General features: G+C 43.4%; 2 protein-coding genes across 4 annotated transcripts; one reads left to right on the plus strand and one right to left on the minus strand.

The window, feature by feature from the left end:
• Window positions 1-1,216: 1,216 nt before the first annotated feature.
• On the plus strand, window positions 1,217-13,429 carry fbxo11a (F-box protein 11a). Of its 3 annotated transcripts, none has more exons than XR_011178016.1 (22): window positions 1,217-1,511; window positions 3,443-3,567; window positions 3,685-3,766; window positions 5,059-5,203; window positions 5,553-5,682; window positions 6,432-6,515; window positions 6,595-6,727; window positions 6,807-6,913; window positions 7,025-7,136; window positions 7,453-7,559; window positions 7,805-7,942; window positions 8,228-8,445; window positions 8,548-8,728; window positions 8,901-9,023; window positions 9,144-9,229; window positions 9,391-9,467; window positions 9,597-9,740; window positions 9,963-10,073; window positions 10,248-10,355; window positions 10,451-10,501; window positions 10,646-10,744; window positions 11,667-11,757. XR_011178016.1 is itself a non-coding variant. In XM_069144938.1 (22 exons), the coding sequence occupies exons 1-22, from the start codon at window positions 1,418-1,420 to the stop codon at window positions 11,794-11,796; spliced, it is 2,643 nt and encodes an 880-aa protein (XP_069001039.1). In that variant the 5' UTR covers window positions 1,219-1,417; the 3' UTR covers window positions 11,797-13,429. The 3 variants fall into 3 exon arrangements, 2 of the variants coding, with proteins under 2 accessions (XP_069001039.1, XP_069001040.1); XM_069144938.1 differs by having other exon boundaries at window positions 1,219-1,511; window positions 10,451-10,559; window positions 11,667-13,429; XM_069144939.1 differs by having other exon boundaries at window positions 1,219-1,511; window positions 5,062-5,203; window positions 10,451-10,559; window positions 11,667-13,429.
• Window positions 13,407-20,501, minus strand: msh6 (mutS homolog 6 (E. coli)). Its single transcript, XM_069144937.1, has 10 exons — window positions 20,113-20,501; window positions 19,403-19,605; window positions 19,107-19,282; window positions 16,349-18,920; window positions 15,487-15,770; window positions 15,275-15,392; window positions 15,092-15,181; window positions 14,825-14,979; window positions 13,716-13,915; window positions 13,407-13,621 (listed from the first exon to the last, which is right to left on the minus strand). Exons 1-10 carry the CDS (start codon window positions 20,376-20,378, stop codon window positions 13,540-13,542), a joined length of 4,146 nt encoding a protein of 1,381 aa, XP_069001038.1. The 5' UTR covers window positions 20,379-20,501; the 3' UTR covers window positions 13,407-13,539.
• Window positions 20,502-27,272: the final 6,771 nt, after the last annotated feature.

Genomic DNA, 27,272 nt, shown 5'->3' on the forward strand with positions numbered 1-27,272 from the left:
CTCTGCAACTTTTATTCTATTTTTAGCTTGTTTAATGTTTTAATAACTGTTTCTAACGTTTCAATCAATGTTCTTAATTGTTTTAAAATGTCCTTTTCTTTTGCCTTATGTTTTGATGCTTTTAATGGTTTTATGCGAAGCACTTTGAATTGCCTTGTTGTTGAAATGTGCTATAAAAATAAACTTGCCTTGCCTAAAAAAACAAAGTAAGTCAAATGTTTTTGTAGTAAGTATTTAATATTATAACTGAGGTCATGGAAAAAAAAAAGTCCAGTTATTTACAGCCCCTGTGTGCCTTATTAATTAATTCGACCCTGTCAAAATATTTACAACAGGATAAAACCTTGTGATTTGTGTACTGAGCACTGAAATGTTTGAATGCCCGTAGCCTATAAAAAAAGGTGGGGGATCAGAGCAGAAAACAATGACATCATAATTGTTCTTGTTGATTAATACTCCCTGTAGCACAACAAGAGGAGTAAAGTAGGCTGTGTTTGGGCAGATCTTTTTGACATGATACTGATCAATCATCCTTTTTCCATCCATTTTCTGGTTGCCAATTCAGGTCAGAGCAACACAAGTAACAAGGCCAGCAGAGCTACTGGGATGACAGTCAGTTGTATCAGGAGCACAGTGAGCATGCAGCAGGTGTCCTTATCAGGTACCAAAAACAGCCTTGTTGAAATGTGAGGTAACAATAATTGTATCCCAAAGAACTTAACGTTTTTGACAAAGTTTCAAAACACAGACTGATGTTGCAGACAGCTTTTCTACCTGCTGATGGACTCAATCCTCATTCATTATATTATCATGCAAAGTAGATTATGAGTTCAATTTATGTCTCCAGTAAAGCTGGACAGCCAAAGCACAATTTCTTAGCCAAAATCAGACTTATAGAAATATTTTAAATGTTGTTATAACAAGTGGCCAACTCCATCATGTGGGTTATTGGGTATTTTAGTGTCACAGACAACAATAAACGAGTTACGACAATCTTGATTAAATGATGTCGGAAGCCTCTTACCTGGTCACATAAGACGCGTGTTTTCGGTTGTGCCTTTGAGCAAGACAGCTACCTCCGTCCATGGCAAAAAAGTGAAAATTAAGTTGAATAGACCGCCTTGAACGAGAAAGCCGACGTGACGGCGAGAGGTCCTCCCACGATGTGACTGAGGCCCGACGGACGGTGCCTGTGTGTTATGGCTCCTCCTGCTCCAGCAGAACGGGGCTCGACGTGACACCAGCGCAAGGGGGGGAAAACGGGAGCTCACACACCGCGATACGTTTCTCGGGAGCCGCGGCTGAAGATGGCAGATCGTGCAATGCTGAAGAAAAATACATAGACGGTGTTGCTCGTTGTCGCCTCTTCTGCTTCTGAAGGCTTCGACATTTCTTCCAAGATTAACAACACCGCCAAATGAACTCCGTCAGAGCAAGTAACGTTAGCAGAAGACCCAGGCGAGTATCGAGGCCGCGCCCGGTGCAGCCGGAGAGGAACCACCAGGAAAGAGGTACGGAGAGCCCGGCTCGAGGGTTAGCCTCAACCGCCTGTCAAGCAGCGGGGCTTTTTCAGGGGTTGAGCTGCCTGTTTTTTTTTTATGACCGGGACACTTTGTGCGCGTTGTTTGCGTTCACATGCTGCGCGTACGTCAAGGGAAAGGCTCCACCGTTGGGGATACGACGTTAGCAAACCCAACAAGCAGTCGTTAAAAGGTCGCAGCTCCAGCCAGGAAACACCGAGGCTTCGGTGTTTGTATCTAGCATTCAGGCCGCGCTTTGTTTTGCTTAAATTTCGCCCCGAGTCGGCCTTTCTGCTGCTCGTCTGACCTCGTATCACTGCCGAATTTAGATTGGGTTTTTTGTGTGTGTGTGTGTAAGGGCACGTTGCATTAGTGCTGACAATGACAAGTAAAAGACAGTCGTTTGCTCGAGTCGTGGGTGTCAAACGGGACGGAGACATAAAGCGGTTTTGCCAGTTGTCGTAGCATGCTAAGTGCACCTAGCTGTTGTTATTAGCATGTCGGGCTAGGTATCTGCGTCCTGGCGTTTTTAAAAAAATAAATAAAAATAAATAAATTAAAAAAAAAAAAAAAGCCGATTCCTGCATTGTCTTTACAACGCTAAAAATGTTAAAGTAGGACACTTCTAATGAACGTCCGGACGTGTGTTTTATACGTGTTGGGTGTTTTCGACAGTAATGCTGTGTGACATCAGACCGTGTAACGTGAGCGAATATTGGCTGCAATTTCTCAAAGTAAACATTTGCTCCTTAATCACAGTTGCCTTGGCTGGAAGCCCGAATTAGACCCAGTCAGTCTGAAGTCATTCAACAACACGAATAGTTGGATGCTGAATCTTTTAATTCAGCGTTATTTACTGGACCGGTGACGTGTTGTGATGTTTGATCTCTCAGCATCGGTTGAATGGCCATCGAGGTTTTAACTCTTTACTTGTTGTTTGTCATCGGAGTGAAACACAGAAAAAGTGAGGTGACCCACTTGGTAATGTTGACAAGTCAGTCTCACGAAGAACAAACTGTCATTTTGGTACTATTAATGATTTATTGAGTTCCTCTCGTGTCAATTAATTAATTTAGGCAAGACCTTGCCATGGTGCTCATTTCACCTTTATTCATTGTCATTTGAAGGTGACGGTACATGAAGAAGATTTAATGTGTGGTTTGGTATTAAATACGCAGCAGCATCTTTGCACATTTCACATCATAAAGTGTACATTTTCTGTCAAAATGAATGTGTTTGTGTTTGTCAAACAAGAGAGGAGAACCTGTACTTTCTTTTGGTTTATATCTACAGAGTATTTCACAAGTCCAGGTGGTTACATGGACTGTTTGTAGTGGTTACTGGCCAAGTAGCTGGGGAGAGTCATCCCTGCAACCTGAGCAACAAGCACATTAGTTTGCATCTCCCATCTGTGGTAGCTATCGACTCATGATGAGCCATGGTGAATAGGCTAATAAACGTATATAGATAGATAGGTACTTTATTAATCCCGCAAGGGGACATTTTATATAGTTTAGCTGATGGTTGATGATATGGTTGTTCTTGTGTTTCTGTTAATTAAATCTTGATAGGGTTCCCAAGCAGGTAATAATCAAACAGGTTGTTTTTTCTACGTGTTGTCCTGGGACTTCTTTCAAAAAAATCCTAACGCAACATATTGCTTTCCACTGAAAAAAATTATATTTGAAAACATACTATTTAATTTAAGGTGTAAATTCACGTGTGTTCTTTAACTAAATGTCTGAAATATGCATGTAAATTAATGTCCATTATTACAGATTAAGCTACACAAACCTGGGGTGTTGTTGACAATTGTTGAGACTTTTCTTGTAATCCTTTCTTTTGCATATCAGAAAGTATCTTAAATAGTTTTAATCAATAGCATTACAACTGATACCTGTTTTCTTCTCCACCATTTGTAGATGAGGACGTTCCTGCAGATATGGTCGCAGAAGAATCCGGTCCAGGAGCTCAGAATAGTCCCTACCAACTTAGAAGAAAGTCTCTACCCAAGAGAACAGTGTGTCCGACAAAGACAAACATGGAGGTACATTTATCAGGAGTCCTTTATATATGGTACAAATACCTTAAAGTTACGGATTTGATTTTAACAAAATACAATTATTAATCTTTGCCTATTTCCGCTGACTTTTTTCATCTCCAGGGTGCTTCCACTTCAACCACAGAAAACTTTGGACACCGACCTAAGCGTCCCCGAGTTTCAGGAAAGTGTCAAGATTTACCAGGTAATTAGGAACACATTATTTGACTTCCACATAAGTGCTTTCATCAATTTGTTTCCCACACCCTGTGAAGGATAATTGTGGGGGGACCTTTTCAGTGGTTATGGGTTAATTACTTGTCCTCCGGTACAATGAGAACAGTGTGTTGGCTCACTGAACACATCAAAATGTTCAGTTAGTCTCATGTTATACATCAAACAAAGTCAAATGTTTCTGTTTGACAAGACTCTTATGTTTGAATGTTTCTCTTGTCACATAATCTTTAAAAAAAAATTCTTTGGTAAAGGCTTGAAACAACAAATTTCTCTAAGGGGAAAATATCTTCTTTTATTTATGGCAAATCTAGTCTTTTTCATACCGTGCAGCTCGAGCAGAAGAATCCAAACTAAATGTTTGCCCTGTTAGATGGCATTTGGTTCCGCCTTGGCGCTCAGCATACACGGCTTTGTGCTGTTGAACCAAACTGTCAGTTCGCACCATGTTGTGTACATAGTAGCTTCACATGATCCGTGTTAAAAAAAAAATAATCAAAATGACTTCCGAATAGCAAAGATGACATTATTCTCTGCAATTCATCATTGTGTTTGAGCTTCTTTTCTTACATGAACATTATATGCAAAAATACACACAAATAGCAGCTTCCCCCCCAAATCAATTGTCTGTTAGAACGAGTAAGCTATATGATTTCAAGCATACCCAGCAAAAAGCAAATTTGGATTGTTTTCAGTCAATAAGTGGGCTATATGTGTTTATCTGAAATAGAGAGGTTCCCTCTAAAAGAGAAATGTAGATAATATAGTTTAAGTAAAAATTCTTAATTTGATAGGGGTTCATTTAAATGAGGATTTAACTGATAAAAATATATCTGTTTATCAAATTCAGTCTTCATTGATTAGTTACACACAAACTGTACAAGGATGCAGGATTTTTTTTTTAAATTTATTCACTTCAGGTTGCTTGGCTGTAACAGCAAAAGTCACTCAAGACAGGAGTAAACAGAAGAACGTCTTTGTAAATCAGATTGTCAGAGTGATGAGTTGACTTTCAGAGATGAGGATCTTTGAGGGTTTTCAGATCAGTATTGGAAAACGGTGCGAGAGCTGTTTGTTTATACATTGTAGCGCCAAATTTTTGACCATTACAAATTTCCAATACTTCAACGGAGCCTTTATCATTTCTGCCGAAGCTAGCTGCTGTTGTAACTTGATGGATAGGTTTGGTTTTGCTCATTACAGCTGCAGTTGCCATCTTTTAAGAAGATTTTTATACTAATTGCATCTTCATCTTCCTCCTAGCAGCTCCAGCAGAGCAGTATTTGCAGGAGAAGCTTCCAGACGAGGTGGTGCTGAAGATCTTCTCGTACCTGCTGGAACAGGACTTGTGCCGTGCAGCGTGTGTGTGCAAGCGCTTCAGTGAACTGGCCAATGACCCCATCCTCTGGTGAGACATGCTGGGTTTGCTTGACGGGGTTTAAAAAGCAGCTTTAGCTTTTCCCTCTCATTAATCAATACTTAGTTCATATGAACTGTGGGCAGTTGTATTAAGAGCTCTTCAGCCACTTGTTCAACTTAATATGATGTGATAGTACCTCTAATTTGCCTTTGATTTAATGGATTTTTTTTTTTTTTTTTTTTTTAAATTTTTTAATGTAATCCTCCAGTTTTTGTTTTTTTTTACTAAAAAGTCAAAATTTGTTCCTGAGTATGTTGTACAAGGTCTTCTGTATTGTAAGGAATTGTGACATAACATGAAGGATGGTCTTTACCGCTCCGGTGCCTTCATATTTCAGGAAGAGGCTGTACATGGAAGTTTTTGAATACACGCGACCCATGATGCACCCTGAGGCAGGGAAGTTCTACCAGATAAACCCAGAAGAGTATGAACAGCCAAACCCGTGGAAGGAAAGTTTCCAGCAGCTGGTATGGGATCTCTAATGGACCTACTGAGTCACTGCTCATCTTCTGAAAGTCTCATAGACAGCTTGAACGTAGTGGATTATTTTCTCCATCAGTGATGATTTATTACAGATTTTTATTATGCCCGTAAAATAAGCATTACATTTTTTGTTATTATGAAGCAAATGAGACTTTACATTAAAGGATCAAAATGCATTATCCAGAGCTTATGAAATAATATGTTCATCTGAAATTCATCAAACTAAAAAAAATATTTTTACTAAAACCTTCCAAATGAAATTTATTGGAAAGTTGATATATGTGGGGTGGAACCATGGCTCACTTGTACATGCAGTACATTATGACACAGAATTGAACACCCTTTAAGGTAGTATTGAGGAAACATAACTTAGACCCTGTTTGTTCTTGTTTTAATCTTTACATCAATATTTTGTTGCCTCTGTGCAACTATTAAATCCTCCCTTGGACAGACAGCTAATGTCATGTGAAAGGGCAACACCACAGGCCATAATGATGACATTCAGTGTTAAGAGCGTAGAGGAGAACGTGCTTAAAGAAGACGATGTGTATAAATTGCATTCCTTTGTGATATTTTGACCTTTAGGATGGTTTTCTGGGGACAAAAATGTCTCAGGCTTTTTTCTTTTCCCCCCATCTTCCTCAAATTGCACTGCCTTTTGTGATTCAATCATTCTGAGTTATTTAGTTCTTTAGTGTGAATAATCATGCGTTTTTTTTAAATTTTCTTCCAGTATAAAGGTGCACATGTGAAGCCAGGCTTTGCAGAACACTTCTACAGTAATCCTGCCAGATACAAAGGGAGAGATAACATGTTTGTAAGTGAAATTTCCAACATTTTTAATTTTTCCATTACAATTCTCCAGCTGTTCACCTCACTTGTTTCGTTTTCCTCAGTACTATGACACCATTGAAGATGCTCTTGGAGGCGGTCAGGAACCTCACTTTGACGGCCTGATATTTGTCCACTCTGGGATTTACACGGACGAATGGATCTACATCGAGTCGCCTATTACAATGATCGGAGCCGGTAAGTGTGTCTGAAGTCATGGTTGCAGTTTAATTGTGCACTTGTTCACTCTAACTAAGCCCATCTGATCATTTTGTAGCTCCTGGAAAAGTAGCAGAGAAAGTTATCATTGAAAATACCAGAGACTCCACATTTGTATTCATGGAAGGCTCAGAAGATGCTTACGTTGGATACATGACCATTAGGGTGAGATGACCTTTTTAATCTTCCAAGTACTGTACATCCACCTTTTCTTGAATGACTTATGGTTGTAGTAACTGTTGTCACAGTTGTCGAGTGCTGTTGTCTCTGCTGCAGTTCAATCCTGATGATAAATCCGCCCAGCACCACAATGCACACCACTGCTTGGAGATTACAGTCAACTGCAGCCCCATCATCGACCACTGCATCATACGCAGCACATGCACAGGTAATCGTGCTTTTCCTTTGGTCTACTTTAATGCTTCACAATCTTCAATGGGGTTTCAAGATAAATCTGAGGGATGACGAATGGGCTAAAAAAAATAAATAAAGTTTCACACACTTATGCAACTTGTGAAATCTGTGACGAGGTGGTGCAAGAAGCCTCAAATTGTAATGGCTCACGAAAATTCTGGGAATAACCAGTTCTGACCAGTGGACACGTTGATGTTGAAAGTAAATGTTTTTCTTGATGGAGCTGGGATTGTTTTTGTTGCTTGTTTTGACATTTTCTTGTTAATACATCTTTATCCTGCTTGTTTCAGTTGGGTCAGCTGTCTGTGTCAGCGGCCAAGGTGCTTGTCCCACGATCAAGCACTGCAACATCAGCGACTGTGAAAATGTTGGTCTTTACATCACTGACCATGCACAGGTAACACACACCTTACACTAATGTTGTCAACACTTTCAGCACCTTCATAGAAGCTAATTGAACCACAGCAACAGAGCAGATCCACTCTTAAACACGAATGCTTGGTTTTATTTACCGTGTATAACAGGGAATAGGTTTAGTAGCATGTAAGCTTAAAGTAATAGTATTATCAAGGAAAACAAAACTGTAAGGTGGAACTTAATGGTCAAAGACTTGGATCTTATTCAACATTGCTCCTTGTTCAGGGAATTTACGAAGACAATGAGATCTCAAACAACGCTCTGGCTGGGATCTGGGTGAAAAACCATGGCAACCCGATCATCAGGCGGAATCACATCCACCACGGAAGAGATGTGGGGGTTTTTACATTTGACCACGGCATGGTAAGATACAACTTACTGGTGACGATTTAAAAAGAAGAAGAAAAAAAAAAAAACGGCAGCATGTTTTGACAAGAAGTGAATCTTTTTTGCAATTTGGATTAATGTGTTGTGTCTGCTGCAGCTGTATGACGCTCTCCTGTTTGTAGTATAATTACACAGCGTTTAATGTGATGAAACACAAGTGTTAGTTACACAACGTTCTTATTTGTTCTGTTGCCTGCTTGTGGGCTGAAAAGCATTTTAATTGGTCAAACAATAATTTGGGATTCCTCTGTCCATCGCCAGGGTTACTTTGAGAGCTGCAACATCCACAGGAACCGTATTGCCGGCTTTGAGGTAAAAGCTTACGCCAATCCAACAGTGGTTCGTTGTGAGATCCATCACGGTCAGACGGGGGGCATCTACGTGCACGAAAAGGGCCGCGGCCAGTTCATTGAAAACAAGATCTATGCAAACAACTTTGCAGGGGTGTGGATCACCTCTAACAGTGACCCTACAATAAGGTGAGCGTGGCCTGGATGTCAAAGGTCAAATAAGATGAACGTGTTATTTAAAAGGTGACAAATTGGACACAATCTCAATGTTGTTGTTCTGTCCAAATACAGGGGCAATGCCATTTTTAATGGTAACCAAGGTGGCGTTTATATTTTCGGTGACGGCCGAGGCCTCATTGAAGGAAACGACATCTACGGGAACGCCCTGGCAGGAATCCAGATCAGGACAAATAGCTGCCCCATTGTCAGGCACAACAAGATCCACGATGGCCAACATGGCGGCATATACGTGGTAAGTACTTTTAAAACATACGCGGCCATTAAAGCCGTTATGGTTTTTTGCTTTTTTTTTTTTAAGCAAAAATAATCTTAGATCTTAGAGAGCTTTTACTTGTCGAGCTTTCTTGTTCTGTATTTCGGAAGCACAGCAGTGATTTATGGTGGTTTTGTTTTGTGTCACGCAGCACGAAAAGGGACAAGGAGTCATAGAGGAGAACGAGGTGTACAGCAACACACTGGCAGGAGTGTGGGTGACAACGGGCAGTACGCCAGTCTTGAGGAGGAACAGGATACACAGCGGGAAACAGGTAAGGTTGCAGGCTACTTACACACGGCTTTTATTTAGGTTGCTTCGTCATACAGAAACAAGTCATAAAATGCATTTTAATACCAGGAATAATTAACGACTGTCACTGTCTTTTCAACAGGTTGGGGTCTACTTCTATGACAATGGCCACGGCGTGCTGGAAGACAATGATATCTACAATCACATGTACTCCGGAGTTCAGATAAGGTTCGTGGGAAAATAACAATAATATGAAAGATGATGCAAATACTCACCCAAGTCAGACTCGAGTCAGATGTCCTGAAGCTAATGTTTAGAAAGGGAAGCAATTGGATTTAGCTTTATGGGAGCACCGGCTCACCTGTACCTTGTGTCCTTTATTTTTATAGAACCGGCAGCAATCCCAAGATCAGGCGGAACAAAATCTGGGGAGGCCAGAATGGGGGCATTTTGGTTTACAACTCAGGTGAGGAGCAGAGGAGCGTTTTCTGTTTTCTGTTTCTACAGTGAATCAGTGCTGATGTACTCTTTGACTAACGTGACGCCACTTATCCCGTGTTGCCCTAATAATGAAAGATGACCATGTGTTTTTCAGGCTTAGGCTTCATCGAGGACAATGAGATCTTCGACAACGCAATGGCGGGAGTGTGGATCAAGACGGACAGCAATCCCACTTTGCGGAGGAACAAGATCCACGACGGGAGAGACGGAGGGATCTGTATTTTCAACGGAGGCAGAGGTGAGGTCAATGCTCAACACTGCATATCTGTGGCTGAACAGCCAAGCGCTTCCTGATGTAGACTTGTCTATGGAGTCAGTTCAGCCTTATAATCTTATAATCTACAGAAGTGCAGCTCTAAATTGTTTGATGCATCGGCATAATCCTTGCAGATTAGCGTTTGTTCAGCTTGTTTTGCCATGTCAGTGGCTTGTGGGATTAACAGCGTGTCTTCTTCTTCAGGTTTGCTGGAGGAGAACGACATCTTCCGAAACGCCCAAGCAGGAGTCCTCATTAGCACCAACAGTCACCCCGTACTGCGGAAAAACAGGATATTTGATGGCTTCGCTGCAGGTGCGTGTCACCCGCTGTCACAAGCTGTAATCATTATTTAGAAATGTGACGAGGCGTTTGAGTCTGATTATTAAGGACATGCCGGCATCATCACAAGCATGTAAACCAATAGTTTTTAATGAGGTAAAGTATGCCTTGCTAATGGGACTCTCGTGTGTGTTTGTTTACTACTAGGTATTGAGATCACCAACCACGCCACAGCGACTCTAGAGGGCAATCAGATCTTCAACAATCGTTTTGGGGGATTGTTTCTCGCATCGGGTGTCAATGTTACAATGAAAGGTACTCTCCAGGTCACAACCATGTTTGCCTCATTTACGCGACAAACAAAATGCCAGTGACTCGTAATGTACTCATTTCTGCCCTTTTTCTTCCAGATAATAAAATAATGAACAATCAGGATGCCATTGAAAAGGCTGTGAGCAGAGGTCAGTGCCTGTACAAGATTTCAAGTTACACCAGCTATCCAATGCACGATTTTTACAGGTAATCCCTTTTTATCCTCGCAATCGTGACAGGAATGTCCTCTGTTTTTTCTACGTGATTGCTAACGGCACTTTTGACTCCCGCAGGTGTCACACCTGTAACACAACAGACCGCAACGCCATCTGTGTGAACTGCATCAAAAAGTGTCACCAAGGACATGACGTGGAGTTCATCAGACACGATAGGTGAGTCTTTTTGATCCACGCTCTGCCTCCACACTTAGATTTTGTTTGTGAAATCGACAACAGTGAGATCCATCAGACTTTGAAAAAGTTGAGACAGGCCTGAGAATTTAATGGGAACAATTTGTAATGGTTCATTTTCATGAACAGGAACAGAAGACCTTTTCAAAGCATTCACAGTGTGGGAGACTACTACTGCTACTGTTAAAATCCCAGTCAAACTTTGGATCAACCAACTAACAATCCACCGCACCCCTGCGACAGAAGAGATAGAGAAGCTCCTGTCCACATAAAGTCACCAATGGCATTGAGTTAAAGGGTCAGTTCACCCAAATCATGAATCTGTTCCTATATATTGACCCTAAATAGTGTAAATATCCATACAGGTAGCTTTGGTTTTATTTGCTGATGTAGGGATCAGCTTGAATTTTGTGTCTGTTGCCAAGTGCATCAAAACTGATGTTTATTAAGCATGTTGCAGCCTGTACAAAATGATATGGGAATAATTCAAGCGAAATGTTAAAAGGCAGACCACAAAACCCACGATATCAATCCGACTGTCGATTATCGGGACAAACTCAAATAAGGTGAGAGGATTAACTTGGTTTCAGACGTCGGATCAATACTCTTATTTGAGCATTTGTTGGGGGATTCAAACAGGTCTGGTGTTGGCTGACATGCACGCAGCATTCAGGTTGAACGAAGCAACAGAAACAAAACTGCATGTCAGTCTGGTACGAAGGCAAAGAAAGGTGCCTGCTCACTGTCGCATTAGTACAGGTGTTCTGATGAGTCACTGCCCCGGCAGCTCCTTACGAGTTAGGTTTTTCTGGTCTCCGAGTATGCAGCGTATGAAACGGCATGTTGCACTTTGTTCCGTTTGCCTTTATGAACCGAGCATAATCGTTTCCCTCTCCGCCTGCAGATTCTTCTGTGACTGTGGTGCGGGGACGCTGTCAAACCCTTGCACGTTAGCTGGAGAGCCGACCCACGACACAGACACACTGTATGACTCGGCTCCTCCTATAGAGTCCAACACACTGCAGCACAACTGAGCTCAAGACCCCAGGTCCATTTGCGCTTCAGCAGTAATAAGACACTTTAAGATTTGCAGTGGAGGAGGAAATCCAAGCTAAAATACAGATTCACTTTGACAGAGCATATACAGCAACTTAAAAAAAAAAAATTAAAAAAAAAAAGACTCGGGACAAGAATATGCTAAAAGGAGACATTTAGAAGAAAGAAAGAAAAAAAAAAAAAAAAAAACGGATTATGGATGCCTCGCTTTTTCTTTTCATTCAGTTATTTGTAAAAAAAAAGAAAAAAAAAAGATGACATCAGCGAGAGAGAGCAGCTGACTCAGGGTTTGTGGGGGTGTTGACTTGGTCAAGTAAGTGACGCCGGCGAGAGACGGACAAAAACCACAGAGGCTCGTTGCTTTGAAGAAGCGGAAGAGCGAGATACTGCAGTCATGTACAGATTAATCGCAGAAAGACGCTTTGTCAGAAGAGGCACAACTTTTCTCTCAAGGAGTCTAAAGGTCCCGAATCCAACAATGCTTCCATCACTGGGCAACCGACGTGCTCGTATGTTATGTACGGGAAAAATGACCTAGCACTTCAGCTTTTTTTGTTTGTTTTTTTTTTTCCTCAAGAAAACTGTTGAGATTTGATTTTAATGCTTTTTGTGTAGTTTTGTATTTCCATGCAAAAATCTTACTGTACTTGAATGTCTTTATTTTATTAAATGTTAATTTTTTTTTTTTTTTTTGTTATTATACCCTAGAATTGCTGTAATTATACTCATGTCGCAGTATCTAACTTCTTTCTGTGAAAGAGATCAGAGAAAAGAGAGGAAAACACTAAAACATTTTCTCCAGCAATGTTGACTCATTTCCTTTTGCAATACAGAGAAATAGATGCTGAAATGTGCTTCCACAAGACTTGCAGAGCTGCTTGTGTTCAGAACAGTGTCGAAAGTGTTTTTCAGTTGTGATATTCCAGTCTGTTTTACATAATCTATGCATATTATTGGTTTATGTTGTTTGTGTTGGCCTACAGGAAGGTCTGATAAGACGTGTGGAGAAAAAAAAAAAAAATCAACCATTTTTACTTATGGCTACAGTTTTGTTTAGCCTGATAGATTCATAATTTGTTCAAGAACACAGCCTCCTTCTTTTTTTAGTTATTACTAGTAGAAAAAGCACGTTGCCGGTGGGGGTCAGGGCATAATGCCGCATCTGATAGGGAATTACCTAAATATTACTTGGTCCTGTATTAGAATCAGTTGGGTCGTCTCTCTTCTCAATAACGGGCAGTCGCTGCTTCACGGCCTGTTAACGTACACGGTTTCTTTTTGGAAGTCCAGACTTCGTATAGTGTTGACCAAACGAATGAGACGAGTCTTGTGAAAGCACAACTTCGTTCAATGTGTTTTTCCATTGTTTGCCAATGTTGCTGGAGAATTTAAAAGGCTTTTTACTCTACCGAAGCTGAGACAAGTATCTATATACAGCGCTTTATGGTTCCATTGCCCCGCCCCCCTCCCCAATTCATGTGTACTGGTGATTGTGGGTTCTCATACAGACTGAAATGTATGCATGTATCATAACATCTAGACTTAATATATTGTGAAGTATTCAATAACCGTTATGTAGGCGCTAGCGTGAATTAAAAGGGTTTAATTTCCTAGATGAAACATTGTCATTTTTTTAAAATAAACTTTATTAGATCATTACAGTAGTGTTTTTTGACATGCTGAGAAAACACAAATTCAGCAACATAAACATGTTTCATAAACTACGGGGTGTTTAGCAGTTGGACAAGCGAAGCAAAGTGTGCGTGGTCCAGCGTGGCATCTTCAGCAAACTGGCAGAGCTTCCTGGAAGAGGAGAGGTTTACAATCATTACAAATATTTCAGATGCTGGCATTGGGCGTTTCTTTAGTAGCGACACAATCTACTACGAATACATACTTGAAGAGCCTGAGGCTGGCGGTGCTCTTCTCAAACTCTCTGGCCTTCCTGTGTCCCGATTGGATGACCTCCTCCGGCAGGCTGGCGAGTCGAGCGGCGTTGAATCCGTAACTCTTCGGACATGCGCCGGTGATGAACTTGTAGAGGAACGTAATGGTCTCTTGACTCGGATCCTCACATTCATTCTCCACCATGCATGCCTGAAAGAGACGGTGACATCGTACTCGGTAACGGGGCTGCACGTGATTCACAACACAAAATACTTGTCAAGATAAATGTCAGTATCAGAGCAGCAGGGTGAAACTACAGAACACGCCGAGCACAAGTGAAATAATTTGTGCACATGATTAATAAGCCACATGCACTTGGCAAATTGGTCTGTTGGAAGATGATGATCTGCGCAAAATGACATGATTCTTGCAAATGACTGGCCTCGTGTGTCTTCGCAGAGAAAGGATCTTGGTAGGAGCAGGAAGTGTCTGTGGTAGCTGGCAGACAGCTGCGCTGTCGTACACATGAAGCCACAAACCGTTCTTTATTCTCTTCAACTAAAATCGTACTGCTTTCTCTGTTTTTTTCCTCTCAACAATCTCACAGTTTTAAATGCCAAATTAGACACATTTTTACCACTTTGACAAACACTTTTGGCTTCTACTGTAGAATCATACCTGCTGGTTTGTCATGCAGTGCAAAATTAGATCTGAGCTCTACAGTACACTTGTAATGTTGGTTGCTTGATGTTGTTTGTTATACACAGCGACGTGTGATCTGTGAGACAACGGTAAGATGGTTTGATATGGTTTCTGTTCTGTTGATGTGAATGAATTCTGTCACTGCTGGTAAAACAAAAACATCATTTTACTTGGAAGGAACAAATAAGTCCTTTGTGGGGAAAAAAAAACAAACAAACCCAATACCTCAGTTTCTGTATAAAAATAAGTTTTACTGTTTGAAAATAAGAATCCGGCTTCTCTGCAGGTAATTCAAAATAGACAGGATGCGATAATCAAACACAATTCAGAAGATATTTCCCTGGATGATAATTTCCCTTTGTTTTTTTTCCACCTGTGCAGTGCAGTATTTAGCCTGATTATCGTTGTTGTACTCACCATGTGGCCCAAACGCACAGCAGCGTTTTTGGAGTAGTCCTCCACCAGGGAGTGGTAATGTGTAGAGAAGAGGGTGCGACAGCAGATCTTCTCTGCGAGCTCCTTCACTACGGCACTGGCGATCGCCGTGCCGTCGTACGTGGCTGTGCCTCTTCCTGCAACCGGTTCACAGCTGAGTGTTTGCACCCAGAAAACAAACCTAGGGGACACCGCCTATAATGTCCAGTATCGGTATCGATAAGTGTTCAAAGAAAAAAAAAGGCTTACCTAATTCATCCAGAAGCACGAGTGAGTGTTTTGTGGCGTGGTGGAGGATGCTGGCGGTCTCGCTCAGCTCCACAAAGAAGGTGCTCTCTCCTGCAGAGGAAACGGCCGTCAGTACAATCTGAGCCCGTGAGGCGACAGCTTAGATCATTACTCCGTACATGTTGGAGGAGGTTGTGACGTTACCAGCCATGATACGATCTGAGGCTCCCAGCCGGGTGAAGACCCTGTCGACCGGTGAGAAGCGGAGGCTCTCGGCCGGAACATAGCAGCCCAGCTGGGCGAGGATGATCACGAGTCCACACTGTCGGAGAAGAGCGGTCACAGCATCTTAGCATGGGCCAGTTTCATACAGTAAAAACAAAAACGTACGTAAAAGACGTCCGTAAAGGACCCACCTGTCTCATGAGAGTGGACTTCCCTCCCATGTTCGGCCCCGTGACGAGGACACAAGAGGCTCGACCTTCCTCCTCACCATTTGGACTGCTACCGGGGCATCCAATGAAGATGTCGTTGGGAATGAAGTCGTCGCCAAAAAAGGTCTTGGTGACACAGGGGTGGCGGGATCCAGTGAGGTCAACAAAGGGTGCTACCCGGCCGTCATCCCCAGGGAGAACCACCTGTGGCCGGGTCATCGGCCCGTCTCCGCCCTGGCTGTAGCGTGACATGGCCAGCAGCACATCTGAAGGACGGAAATGGGACACCGATTGGTCGTAAAAGTAAGAACTGAATATTTAACCAGTCGACCTTTAAAAATGATGCTTTGCTCGCCACTTTCTTATTTGTTGGGAGTATTTTGCAGCTTAGCTCCATGAAAACAAAAATAAAATAAACCTAGACCTGTGTCTGAGGGACGGCCCGGTGGCACCAAACCACATTACGCACTCATTATATTGTGATAAACTAGGTAATTATCTCTCCCTGTCAGGGGCAAACACCAGTGTACGAGTTCCCAAACACTGGGAAAAAAAAGAGCCAATTAGTGTAAACGTAGTCAAGTTATAAATGGAATAGTCACTCAATGACAGCATTATTTCTAAGAAGCAATATGACTGGTTAAATACACATAATGGATGTTTAGCAGTAACATCTGCAGGAAATGTATTCAGAGCAGACAACACTTTTTTTGGACTAAAAAAAAAACCCCGTTGGTTTTATACAGCAGTAATTTAAAGCATCCCTTTACAAATGTGAACGATGCATGCTGTAAAAAAATAATAGATGAATGATAGTAAAAAACAAAAAAGAGAATGTAATTACCGAGCACTGCCATGCACTCCACACCGTTCTTCCAGTCTTTGTAGTTCATGTCAAAGTTGTAGAAGAGCCTCCTCATGCAGTCTTTCAGTGCAGCATCTCTCTTCTCCTCAAAGCCTTGCAGCTCCGAGAACAGCCGCTCGGACTCCTTCGTCACGTACCGCTTCCAGCCTTTCTTTGTCGACTTCACCTGGTACTCCTCGGGGACGTTCCTCTCCGAAACGCTGTCGGGAACCTCCATCTGGTAGCGGTTTCGCCCGGTTCCCCAGAAGGCCATGTTTTTGCAGCCGAGTCTCTTCTTCTGCCTGCCCAGGTAATCCTGCAGCTCTCGTTCGCAGTTCTTGATTCCAGCCAGAGCCTGGTCGTACTCCGGGTCAAAGCCAGCTTTCGGGGTGATGACGCCAGTCGTGCGAGCTTTCTGGTGGTCGAAAGCCTTCTCCCAGCGCAGGAGCTCAGCGGAGAGGTCGGGAAAGAGGCCGTTCTTTTCACTGTTCAGGCTGACGACTTGACGGAGAAACGCGGAGCGAAATTCTCCGAAAACCGAAGCAAAGAGAGAAATGATCTCCTGCATAGTTTTGAAACCTTCCAGCGCCGAGAGGAAGTCTGCTATCTTGCGCTTGCTGTAAGTGACCTCCTCGTAAAGGACCGCTCTGCCGTCAGGGTGGTCCTGACCCTTGAGGGGAGTGCCAATGCTGTGGATTTTACTCAGGAGACGCTCCAGATCCGGCAGCTTCTTCAGCAGGTCCGAGACCTCCGAGGCCTGAGCCTGGGCACCCATCAGGTCCTCCACCGCATCCAGTCTGTCCCTGATGGATGTGGCGTTACACAGAGGAGCACAGAGCCACTGCTTCAGCAGCCTCTTGCCAAACGGGGTACAACAGGTGTCCAAACGCTCCAGCAGGGTCCCTTCGGTCCCTCCTGACCCGTTCTGAAAGATTTCCAGGTTTGCCAGAGTCACCCCGTCGAGGACCATACGCTGGCGAGTCTGGGCGAAGAAGCAGGCGGGTCCGGCAGCCTTCTCCAGCTCAACATCAACGGGAACATATTCTTCAAAGTTAGCCATGGAGAGCAACTCTTGGTCGACCAGGCATTTCTTGAGGTAGAACATGCATCCGCCCAACGCCGACAGCGCCAGCTCGTGACCCTCCTGAGGAGTAAGGCGCAGTGAATCGCTCTCGGAGGTCATGCTTTTCAGGAGAGCGGGGAGAAAGGTGCTCCCGGTCCCCTGCTCCTCGCCAGCGGTCTCTTTGAAATAATCCTCTTCCGAGAGGGTTTTAAGAGTCTTCTGAGCGTCCCAGAACTGTGTTCCTGCATTCAGTCCTTCCTGCAGAGCAGAGGACAGAGAGGCTTTGAGTATTTTGCGCGTTTCAACCGACGGGTTCCCCTTTTCAAAGAGCACCTCCGCGGGGTGGAAGTGTGCTATCAGGGTGCGCAGGCGTGAGCAGTGACGGTCGTCCGGGAACTGGCCGACACGGAAGGAGCCCACAGAGGTGTCCACAAAGCACACGCCGTAGGTGCGGCAACGACCGGAGCTTTCCTCTTCAGCCTTCTCCTTCACGCTCAGGAGGAACTTGCTCTGACTCTCCGAGGGAGCGCCGTCCAACACGCTGTAGGTTTGGGTGCCGCGGGTGATAATTCGGCACACTTCTCTTCTCACGACGCGGTCGTACTTTGTGGGCTTCGCCAGGGTCTTGCAGCGCGTCTCCATCATCTCCGGGGTCTCCGTCTGCTCCACGCGAGCCACCTTGTAGCCTTTCTGGACCAGTACATCTGAGAAACGTGCGAAGCCGATCTCTGGAAAGCCCGAGTGAGCCCAGGTTCCCTTCATGAATGTTAGTCCCAGCTCGTTGACTCCGATCACTGCATCCATGTGGTAGAGTTCATAAAACTTCCCCACCTTGTAGAAAATCACTGTACCAAACATCTGACATTTGAGCAGCCACCACTGACGCATACCGGGAGAGGTTCTGTTCAGGAAGTCTTCCGGCACGTACAGGGTGGCGGGGTCGTAGTCATCGTCCGTCTGTCGCCGCCTTCGCCGGTCTTTCCTCCTGCCCTCCTGCAACCACTCGAGCTTCTCGTGATCCCAAACTGTTGCACTTCCAGTGGCCCCCGACCCATTTGTCTGGCTCTCGAAGTTGTCGGGAGCAGAGAAGGCTGACAAGCGAGACTTTGTGTTGGCTGTGACTGCTGCCGGAGCTCGTGCGGGTGCGGCAGACCGGGCGGGAGGCGTCTTGGCTTTTGTATCAGCAGGCTTTTCCGTGGGACGTTTGCGCTTCACAGGTTTGATGGGGCTGTCCACTTCGGACTGGCTCTCCTCTTCCTCCTCTTCACTGCTCACCTTCGCTTCCTCCTCCTCCTCCTCCTCACTGCTGGATGCAGCGTGTTCTGGTTTGAATTCCTCATCTGATCCGTCACTGTCTGAAGCTACAATAATGCGACGGCGCTTGGCTTCGTTTCCCTTTTCTGTGGAAGAACGGGATGAACGTCGGTCGACTTTGGATGGCCTCTGTTCCTTATTTTTCTTTTCATCCACATCACTGACCTCTTCATCAGTCAACGTTGAGCTGTCCAGCTGCATTAAAATAATAATAAAAAAACACAGAAAGGAGGACAGGTAAATATAATTTATTTTAAACTCGCATCACTTAGAGATGACGAACAAAAAGATGCATCATAAATAACATTGTTATTTAATAATTCAAGTAAGTGCAGCCTTTTAGATTCACACTGTCATTAAAAAAAACAAAAACAATGTCACCTCCATTTCTTCGTCATCATCCTCTTCCTCATCTGATGGATCCATGCAGAGAGGCACCTTTAATCTTTTTTCAGGGCTGTCGAACATAACTCCATCAGCAAGCTCCATTGCCCGACGGATCACAGGCTTGCCACTGAAGAACACGCCTCCACTTTTAGCATCACTGCTGTCAGAGCCTGGAACAGTGCGAATCACACAATGATAAAATAGTCCCGACTTACTGCGAGGACAAAAGCACACAATGATCCCAAAAGAATTTAGGATATTGTCGTCGTTACGACGAGTAGCAGCCAAACCTTGGTACTCTCTCATGTATTTGGAGCTGATCCATCCTCTGGTCGGAGGTTCGTCAAAGAAATGAACATGTACGCGCTGGTCCCGACCACGGCCCCTCATCTGCTGTCCGGTCACAGGTTGGGGTACTACCATGCATGGCCACCAGGGGTGTCCTTCCAGTTTCGCCCACATCAGGGCCCCAGCGCTGTATGAGCGTGTGGCGCTGTCAAGGGGAAGAAAAACAAAAGACATGTTTAGAGAAGTCATACATCTTTAAAACTGGAACAGAACACACTTTAAAACCTGCACTGAAACTCTCAATTGAAGTTTATTTGAGGATGCGCAAGTTAAGACAGCAGACACAGGTCACACTCCCAACTACAAATCTCGATTTCAAACATGCCTCCTGTTTTCATCTCTGGTACTTTCTCTCGTGTAAATCTGCTGCATCCAGACTTGTTTTCTAGATCTGAATTTCGCTCTGACTCGCAACACAATATAACACGTCATTCATTTTGAGGAGAGGATGTGGTACCAATTTGAGCTAATCCACACAGTATATACTATGTAAAATGACAAGTGTTTAGTATATGTTCCTCTTAATCTCCACCTTAGTAATTAGAGGTGTCATTAAAGTGTTTCTGGGGCCTTGCTGAAGTCTCCTGCAGAGGGATTACGAACAGTGCGAAATGTGACTCCAGGAATTACACGGATCCCGAGATCAGCTCACCTCTCTTTGGTTGTTGGTGTCTTGTCGCCAAACAATTTCTTGAACCCCCCATTCACAGCCTTGGAGTGCTTTTTCTGTTGAACTTTGCTGGCCTTGGTGGGCTGCTGCTGCTTCGGGGTCTGCTTGGCTTGCTCCGTCGGAGAGGAGTTGCACTTCTCGACCGAAGAAGGCAGGTCCGCTTCGGTCGGCGAGGGAGTGGGCTTCGGCTTGGAGACCGGCGGCGGAGACTTGGTGAAAAAATTGAAAAGCGAGCTCTGCTTCGCCATGTTTCCGAGTTTAAATCCTGTTTTTACCGTATATATATATTTTTTTTTTAGATAATCCTAACGACAGTGTCCTGGACCTCCCAGTAACACGCAGCACCTCGCTGGAGAGCGTCACGGCGCGACCGCAGCTCGTTCGCGGGAAACAGACGCACGGGGTGTTACGGGCGGGGACACGAGCCTCCTCCAATGACAAGCGAGTACAGGATAGTGTGAAAACCACGTGATCTAAACATGACTCCTGTAGTTGGCCATGCTGTTGGCGCCCAGAACTGCATTTTTTTATTTTTTTTTCCACTCAACTTTATTTCTAGGGAGAAAGAGGTAGTAACACAGCGGAAACTGTTGGGTTTTTGGATGCGGTGAGCTCCAACAGTCTGTGGTCTTCTGCTCCCCTGGCACCACGTCAGGCTGTGCCAGACCTTTTGGTTTTCACGTTGCTACAGTTCTCTGGACAGCATGTTTTCTTTGTCAAGCATTTTGATTAGAACCGTTCTGTCGACACATTTGTTCACTTTTGCTTAAATAAACACATTATTTTAGTTTAATCCTCCTGTGCCTCGTCATGTGTTATGGTCACCGACCCAGACCATAACACTTCAAACCACAACTTCATCATATTTTTGACAATTGGATTTGTATTTCGTCAAATTTGATAGTGTATCTGAATATAGGTATAAGGGCAGAGGCAAACTTAAGCATTCGTATTGCATTTCTTTCCACTGTTTCAAAATAGAACTTGTCCAAGTTGTGCCGCCCAATAGTGCCAGACTATAAGAGGCACTTCAAACCTCCTCTGCTGTATGGTAAGTAGAGCAAAAACAGACGGATTCTTGGACCTTTATCTTTCCAAATAAATTCAACGAATAGTTTTCTTACTTTTTAAACAGATACTCATTTCTGCATCGATTTCTGCATGTACCTGTACAGCTATTGCGAATGGTTCAGTTGCTAAAGTAAATAGTAGCGGGGATTCGGGGCAACCTTGACGGCATCCTCTTTTAAGGCATTATTGGCCTCATGTTTTCACATCTGTTGCTGAGCTTTCCAGGTTTTGAGAACAATATGATTAGTGCTCCTGGCATACATTCAGGTCGACCACCAGAAACATTTCTAATAGTGGTTTCAGTGAATTTTATTTAATTTTTTTTTGTAAAAATCTATTGGTGGCCCATCTGGTCCCGCCATTTTACCAGATTTCATGCCATCAATAGCTCTACCGATTTCCTCCAGTTTAATATCGGCCTGTGTTTTGAATTCTAACTGTAAAGCTGCTTGTGGCCTTGATTTGAATGGAAATAAACAGCGGGGATGAATTAAGAGATTGTTTTTATTCAAATTCACAAATCACAGGTGTTGTGGAATGTCACGTCATGTGACATTCCATGTGACTACCCATGTGACACCCCGTGACATCACAATTGCGTTTGTTTAAGAATGCCACGCCCACTTTCCATGTACCTTTAGTAGTAGAATTTCAGACCGTCAGAACGCATTGATCGTCAGCACAGGCACACATCAGACAGCATTTGAGACTCAAGAACAGTGGAAAGTGACTTCGATAATTAGCGAACAACCAACCAGGAGAGAACTGATTGTATTAGAAGCAGAAATGGAACAAAACCAGAATCAGATCCAAAGTAAATCAACCGTAACTCAGGAGCAGTTTAGCTTACACATTGACCAGGAAATCGAGGCCATGACGAAGCTGAAGAAGCTTACAGATATTATTCCTGAAGGCAGCAACAAAACCAATGAGATGGACACGGAGCCCTCCACCGGAGATCAAGGCGAGGTCCAGCCCCAGAACTCTGCTGCTCCTGCTTCTGTTCAGCCAACACCACCTCCAAGCATTTCTGAGGTGGACTATCTGAAACAGAAGTTGAAGAACCATAAAAGAGCCCTGGACAGGACCAATGACCGTCTACGGGAGGAGCACAGGATGAAAGAAATGGCAGAGAACAAACGACACTACAACTCTAGAAGGCTCTGCATGGTGGAGAAACAACTGCAGGAGGAGCAACACCTGAGACTCTGTAGTGAGCAGGAGCTGAGGAGGCACAAAGACATTGTTGAAGGTTTGACTCAGCTCCAAAGCTGACGATCCGGCTGAGTCCAGCGTCGCAAGGAGAAGCAAAGAGGAGCTCGTGTGTGCACTTCAGATGGAAAAGGTTAGAGCTGACGTCCTCGAGAGGGAGATTAAGAGCGTCAAACTTCAGCAGGAGGAGGTCAGCAGGGAGAACGAGACACTGCATGAGCTGAAGATCCTGAAAAAGCAGTTGGACAACAAGACCAACTCCTGCCTTCAATTGTCCACCAAAATTAAAGCGCAAGAGGTGGACAAGCAGGCTGCTACTTCTGTTCAGACAGGACCGCCGCAAAACGATCCTAAACAGGTGGAGTATCTGAAACAGAAGGTGGACAATCATAAAAGGGCCCTGCAGAGGATCAATCACCGTCTTCTAGAAGAGCAAAGAAGGAGTCAAACGGCCGATAACAACAGATACTTTGACTGGAAAATCATTTGTGTGATGGAGAAGCAAATGCAAAAGGAACAGCACACGAGACTCTGCTATGAAAAGGAGGTGAGATGGCACAAAGACATCATCCAATACTTGAGACATGAGCGTCTGGTTGAGTTCAATGACATGGAGAAAAGCAAAGGGGAGCTTGTGTCTGCGATCCTGAAGGAAGAGCTGAGGGCTGAACAACTCCGGACACAACTGGAGAACATCAGATTCCAGCAGGAGGAGGCCAGCAGGGAGAACGTCACTCATGATGAGCTGAAGGAGCTGATAAAGACACTGGAGGACAAGAACAACTTCCACATTGAACTGTCCACCACGCATAAAGCCCAGATGGGGGACAATCAGAATCTGACAAGGAAGGTGGAGGAGTTAACGAAGCAGCTGAAGTACTCCGTCAACCACCAGCCCGAGGTCGTCTCACAAGGGTCCACTTCAGAGGACAACATAACAGAAACCATCTCAGAGGACTCTGAACCGGAGGAAGACGGCAACCACAGTCCTGACCTTGTCCTACAGGAGTCTACACCTGAGGATAACTTTACAACGGTTTCTACTCCGGAAAATATCTCAACACCACAAGAGGGCTCAACTCCAGAAGAGATCTCAATACCAGCAGAAGTCTCTGGAAAAGCAAAAGTCTCTCTGTGGAGACGGTTTAAGAAATCCGTGACACCAGCACATCGCCGCAAGTACAAACATCTTAAGCAGAAGCAGGATCAGTGAAAACACACCTACTGGTATGTGTTTAGTTAGTGTTTAATTAGTATTTAGTTAGTGTTTAGTTCAGGGTTAAGGCGTTTTCGTGGGTTTTTCTCCAGGTGCTCCGGTTTCCCTCCAAAAAAAATGTTCACACCAGCAGAAAAGATGCTGCAGCGTATTTGAGGGGGAAAAAAGTTCACCTCTAAAGTCCCATGAAACAATAACAGACCCACTTTAAATAAATCATTAATCTTCATCAGCTCAACACCAGAAGAGATCTCGACTCCAGAAGAGATCTCGACACCAGTGAAAGTCTCTGAAATAACCAAAAGTCTCTCTGTGGAGACGGCTTAAGAAACCCGTGTCACCAGCACATCGCCGCAAGTACAAACATCTTAAGCAGAAGCAGGATCAGTGAAAACACACACCTTCTGTTACATCTTTCTTTGTGAGGACCTCTGTCAAAGAGCACAGAGGCAGTGCGGCGGTACAGTGTTTAGTATTTAGTTAGTGTAATACACCTCAAGGAAACGCTGTGAAGTCTCAGAGAAGAAGAATAGAATCATAACAAATATATAAGCCTGCACCCAAATACACTGTAGAGGCAGGTGATTTTTTTTTTTTTTTTACATTGTTTTGTATATGTTTGCAGATTATTTACAGTAATTTATAGATTTAGTACAATGGATGTTTTCATTATAAGGCATATTATCTGCCTTATTTTTGATTAACTTTGGAGTTTATGCAAGTTATATGCCACGACTGCAAATATTGTGGTTATTATGCAAACATTATTATTATTATATGACTTGTAAGCAACAAATTCATACTTTGTGTCCAACATTTCACCTGCACGTGATGCAGAAAACATTTTAGCCTCATAATCCTATCATAAAATCACAATGCCACTTCAAAAAGTTTAGATAGACCAGTTACTGCTGATACTTTTTTTAATTTTATTTTTTTATAATGGAAACAATCATGAGGAGGTAGCGTGGCTGATATGGAGAGAGATTTCACAGTAGGACTAAAGGATAACGTGTAATAATTGAATTTAATACATTTTTTATGTAATATTAATCTCGTCCAAACTTCGGAGCAGAAGGCGACGGTAATGCACCAATAAACTGGATGCCAAACATTGTCAACAGGAGGAAGAAGAAGAAGAAGCAGAAGAAATGACATCATATTGTCTGTGTTGGGTAGATACAGGTCTTGAATGTTTTTTCTAATCCTTTTAGCGCCCACACTCTAAATACAGCATCTGCTCTTTCCCCATATAGGACTGTACTGCAACAGTACTTCAAGCTCTTTAATGTACCTTTTCACTTCTGTTACGGCCCCAGGGGCCTCTACTCGGGCTTGTGTGCTGTCTTTGCTTTGTTTTATGTCTTCCAGCACCACTGGTTCCTGGATGAGCTGTGGAGTCATCAGAGCAACTGGAGGCACCTGGCCACTGTCTCCCGGTTGCTTAAAAGCCACCACCTCCAGCAGACAGCGGCTGTCAGAGCTGGGTTGTCAACTGAAGTCTGTGTGTGGTGAGGAGAGGATCAGAGACTGTGCAGTGAGGGGGACGGGACTCCTGCTGCGACGTTGATGCTGGAGAATCCACATAGGAGGCAGGGCTGACCTCAGGCACCTGAGGAAAATGGCACATGCCTTTTAGTTTGTTTAGGTTCCTGTTTTATTTTGAAGTCACTCACCTCTCGTGTCTATTTTGTTTTACTTTCTGCCTACGTGATTTTATTTTTTAATTTCCCGCCAGTTCTCGGTCATCATCCGTGTCTAATTAACCAATCAGCACTCTGTGTATTTATTTCTGCTTCTCCTGCTCTAGCGTTTTTTGTTCCGCCATGTGAGTTCGTTGTTTTACAGCTCCTCCCATGTGATCCTTTAGAAGCTGGCAAAAAGAGCGAATTTCCTTTTGAGTACTTGATTTTTTTTGCCAGCTTCTAAGTTTTTTTTCTTTGCCTGAAAAGTGTTGTACTATATGTGAGTAAGTCTGTAATTTGCTCAAATATCTACTTTCCGGTGCTGTGCGTTTGGGTCGTCTTTGTATTTTGTGTAGACTAAATAAGTGCATTCACACTGACAAGTACGGTGACATCGGCCAACAGTGTTCTGAGTCACTTGATGATGTGGTCATCGCAAAAAGGCGACTGAATGGACAAGAGATGGCAGAGGAAAGTGATGGTTCAGGAAGTATGTGGTGGGAATACTGAAGCTTGGAGCAAAGTACCCACAAGTAGGGAGTTGAAATGAAAACAAAAACACCCCCTTGTCATCCTCCTTTTAGCTTTTTGTGTGCTTATGTTTTATCAGAGCCATATAAGGCAACATCATGTGTTAAAATACATGTATACATATACAATAAACATCTCGCTAAGGATGTGCCAATAAAGATAAAACGGCCCAGCTATTTTTAATGGGCTATGTAATATGTGGGAAGGAGTATGAAGATTAAAACACCCCTAATAAACAGTAGGCTTCCTTTGGGAGTTAATTAAATCGCTGTTTTAACTGGTTAGGTTTAACTGATTGGAAATGAAGGGATAGGAGTAACTTGATGATGCACAAAATGAATGTGTGACTGCAGATTGATATAGTTACAAAATTATGGATTTCCAAGCGTCATACATTTTCTCTGTAATCTGTAGTAGTCATTTACCACCAGCAGAGTGCAGCCGTATACCGGAAGCTTGAGGACTAATAACAGCCCCTATCTTAACATACAATTCTTACAATGTAACTCTGGGATGGCAGTACAAGTACTCCAGTTTCTTTTCTGCATTGTTTAATGTAGTATTTGACACATCTTCACCCCGTGCTTCCTTTATCTTGTTATCTTTATGGTAACCATTTACAAAGATAAGATTGATTTGTGGCCACTTTGTTGTGTGTTACGCAATTTGATCAATAGGAACAAAAACAGCAGTTTACTCTTAAAGCCATGAGCACATAAGCAGTGTCCTTGTTTCAGCAAAAACCTTAAGATAAAATATTATAGTCTACCTGGTGATGCTCTGGTAAAGTTGAGATGCACTAAAATGCCAAGTATTTATGTTTACAGTCAAAGTATAGTGTAAATAAATTCTGCAAGGAAATGAGGGTGGCCTTACGTATTCAAAGCAACCAAACATCCACCCACGTATGCATTTTTGGCATATGGTGTGTGGGAGATGGAGAGCATCTAATTAAGGTATGAAACCTTACACAGCAGCAGTTGTTCTGAGGAGCTGTTTGAATTCAGTGAGGCGAGCTTTACCATCACTAATCAATGAGTAAACACGAACTACATTGACATGATCTCATAGGGATCCAGAGGACATTTATTTGACAAACACCGATAATGTCATGAATTGTGGATTCACCTATTTTATATAAAGCCCCAATTAAAAGAGTGACTTTAAGCAGAATGGATGCAGCTAGTTGTGTGTGAAGTAATACATAATTAAAGAACTTTTAAGCTCTGGAGAAAACAAGGAAATTCCTCATCTCTTTCCTCAGTAACTTTCAGCTCCGTTGGAAGCAGCAGTCGGCTGTGGAGCAACTAATTAACGGGGACAAAACGTTTCCTGAAGCAAACTCGGGCCATTTTCCACAGCAGATGTTTGGACTCGTCAGAGTAAGAAAATCACAGGTGTTTTCTAAGAACATTAACAATGACTAA

Source organism: Embiotoca jacksoni, unplaced genomic scaffold (assembly GCF_022577435.1).
Source record: "Embiotoca jacksoni isolate LCO1_2020_lvr unplaced genomic scaffold, fEmbJac1.0.p SCAF_12, whole genome shotgun sequence".
NCBI lineage: Eukaryota > Metazoa > Chordata > Actinopteri > Embiotocidae > Embiotoca > Embiotoca jacksoni.

Excerpts from the sequence above, each read along its gene's own strand:
- fbxo11a (XM_069144938.1), top strand. The coding sequence starts at position 1,418 with ATGAACTCCGTCAGAGCAAGTAACGTTAGCAGAAGACCCAGGCGAGTA. Across the intron at positions 3,568-3,684 it reads CGACAAAGACAAACATGGAG|GGTGCTTCCACTTCAACCAC; the intron begins GTACATTTATCA and ends TTTCATCTCCAG. Across the intron at positions 6,914-7,024 it reads TTGGATACATGACCATTAGG|TTCAATCCTGATGATAAATC; the intron begins GTGAGATGACCT and ends TCTCTGCTGCAG.
- msh6 (XM_069144937.1), bottom strand. The coding sequence starts at position 20,378 with ATGGCGAAGCAGAGCTCGCTTTTCAATTTTTTCACCAAGTCTCCGCCG. Across the intron at positions 19,283-19,402 it reads ATACATGAGAGAGTACCAAG|GCTCTGACAGCAGTGATGCT; the intron begins GTTTGGCTGCTA and ends GCACTGTTCCAG. Across the intron at positions 13,622-13,715 it reads GCCAGCCTCAGGCTCTTCAA|GAAGCTCTGCCAGTTTGCTG; the intron begins GTATGTATTCGT and ends CTCCTCTTCCAG.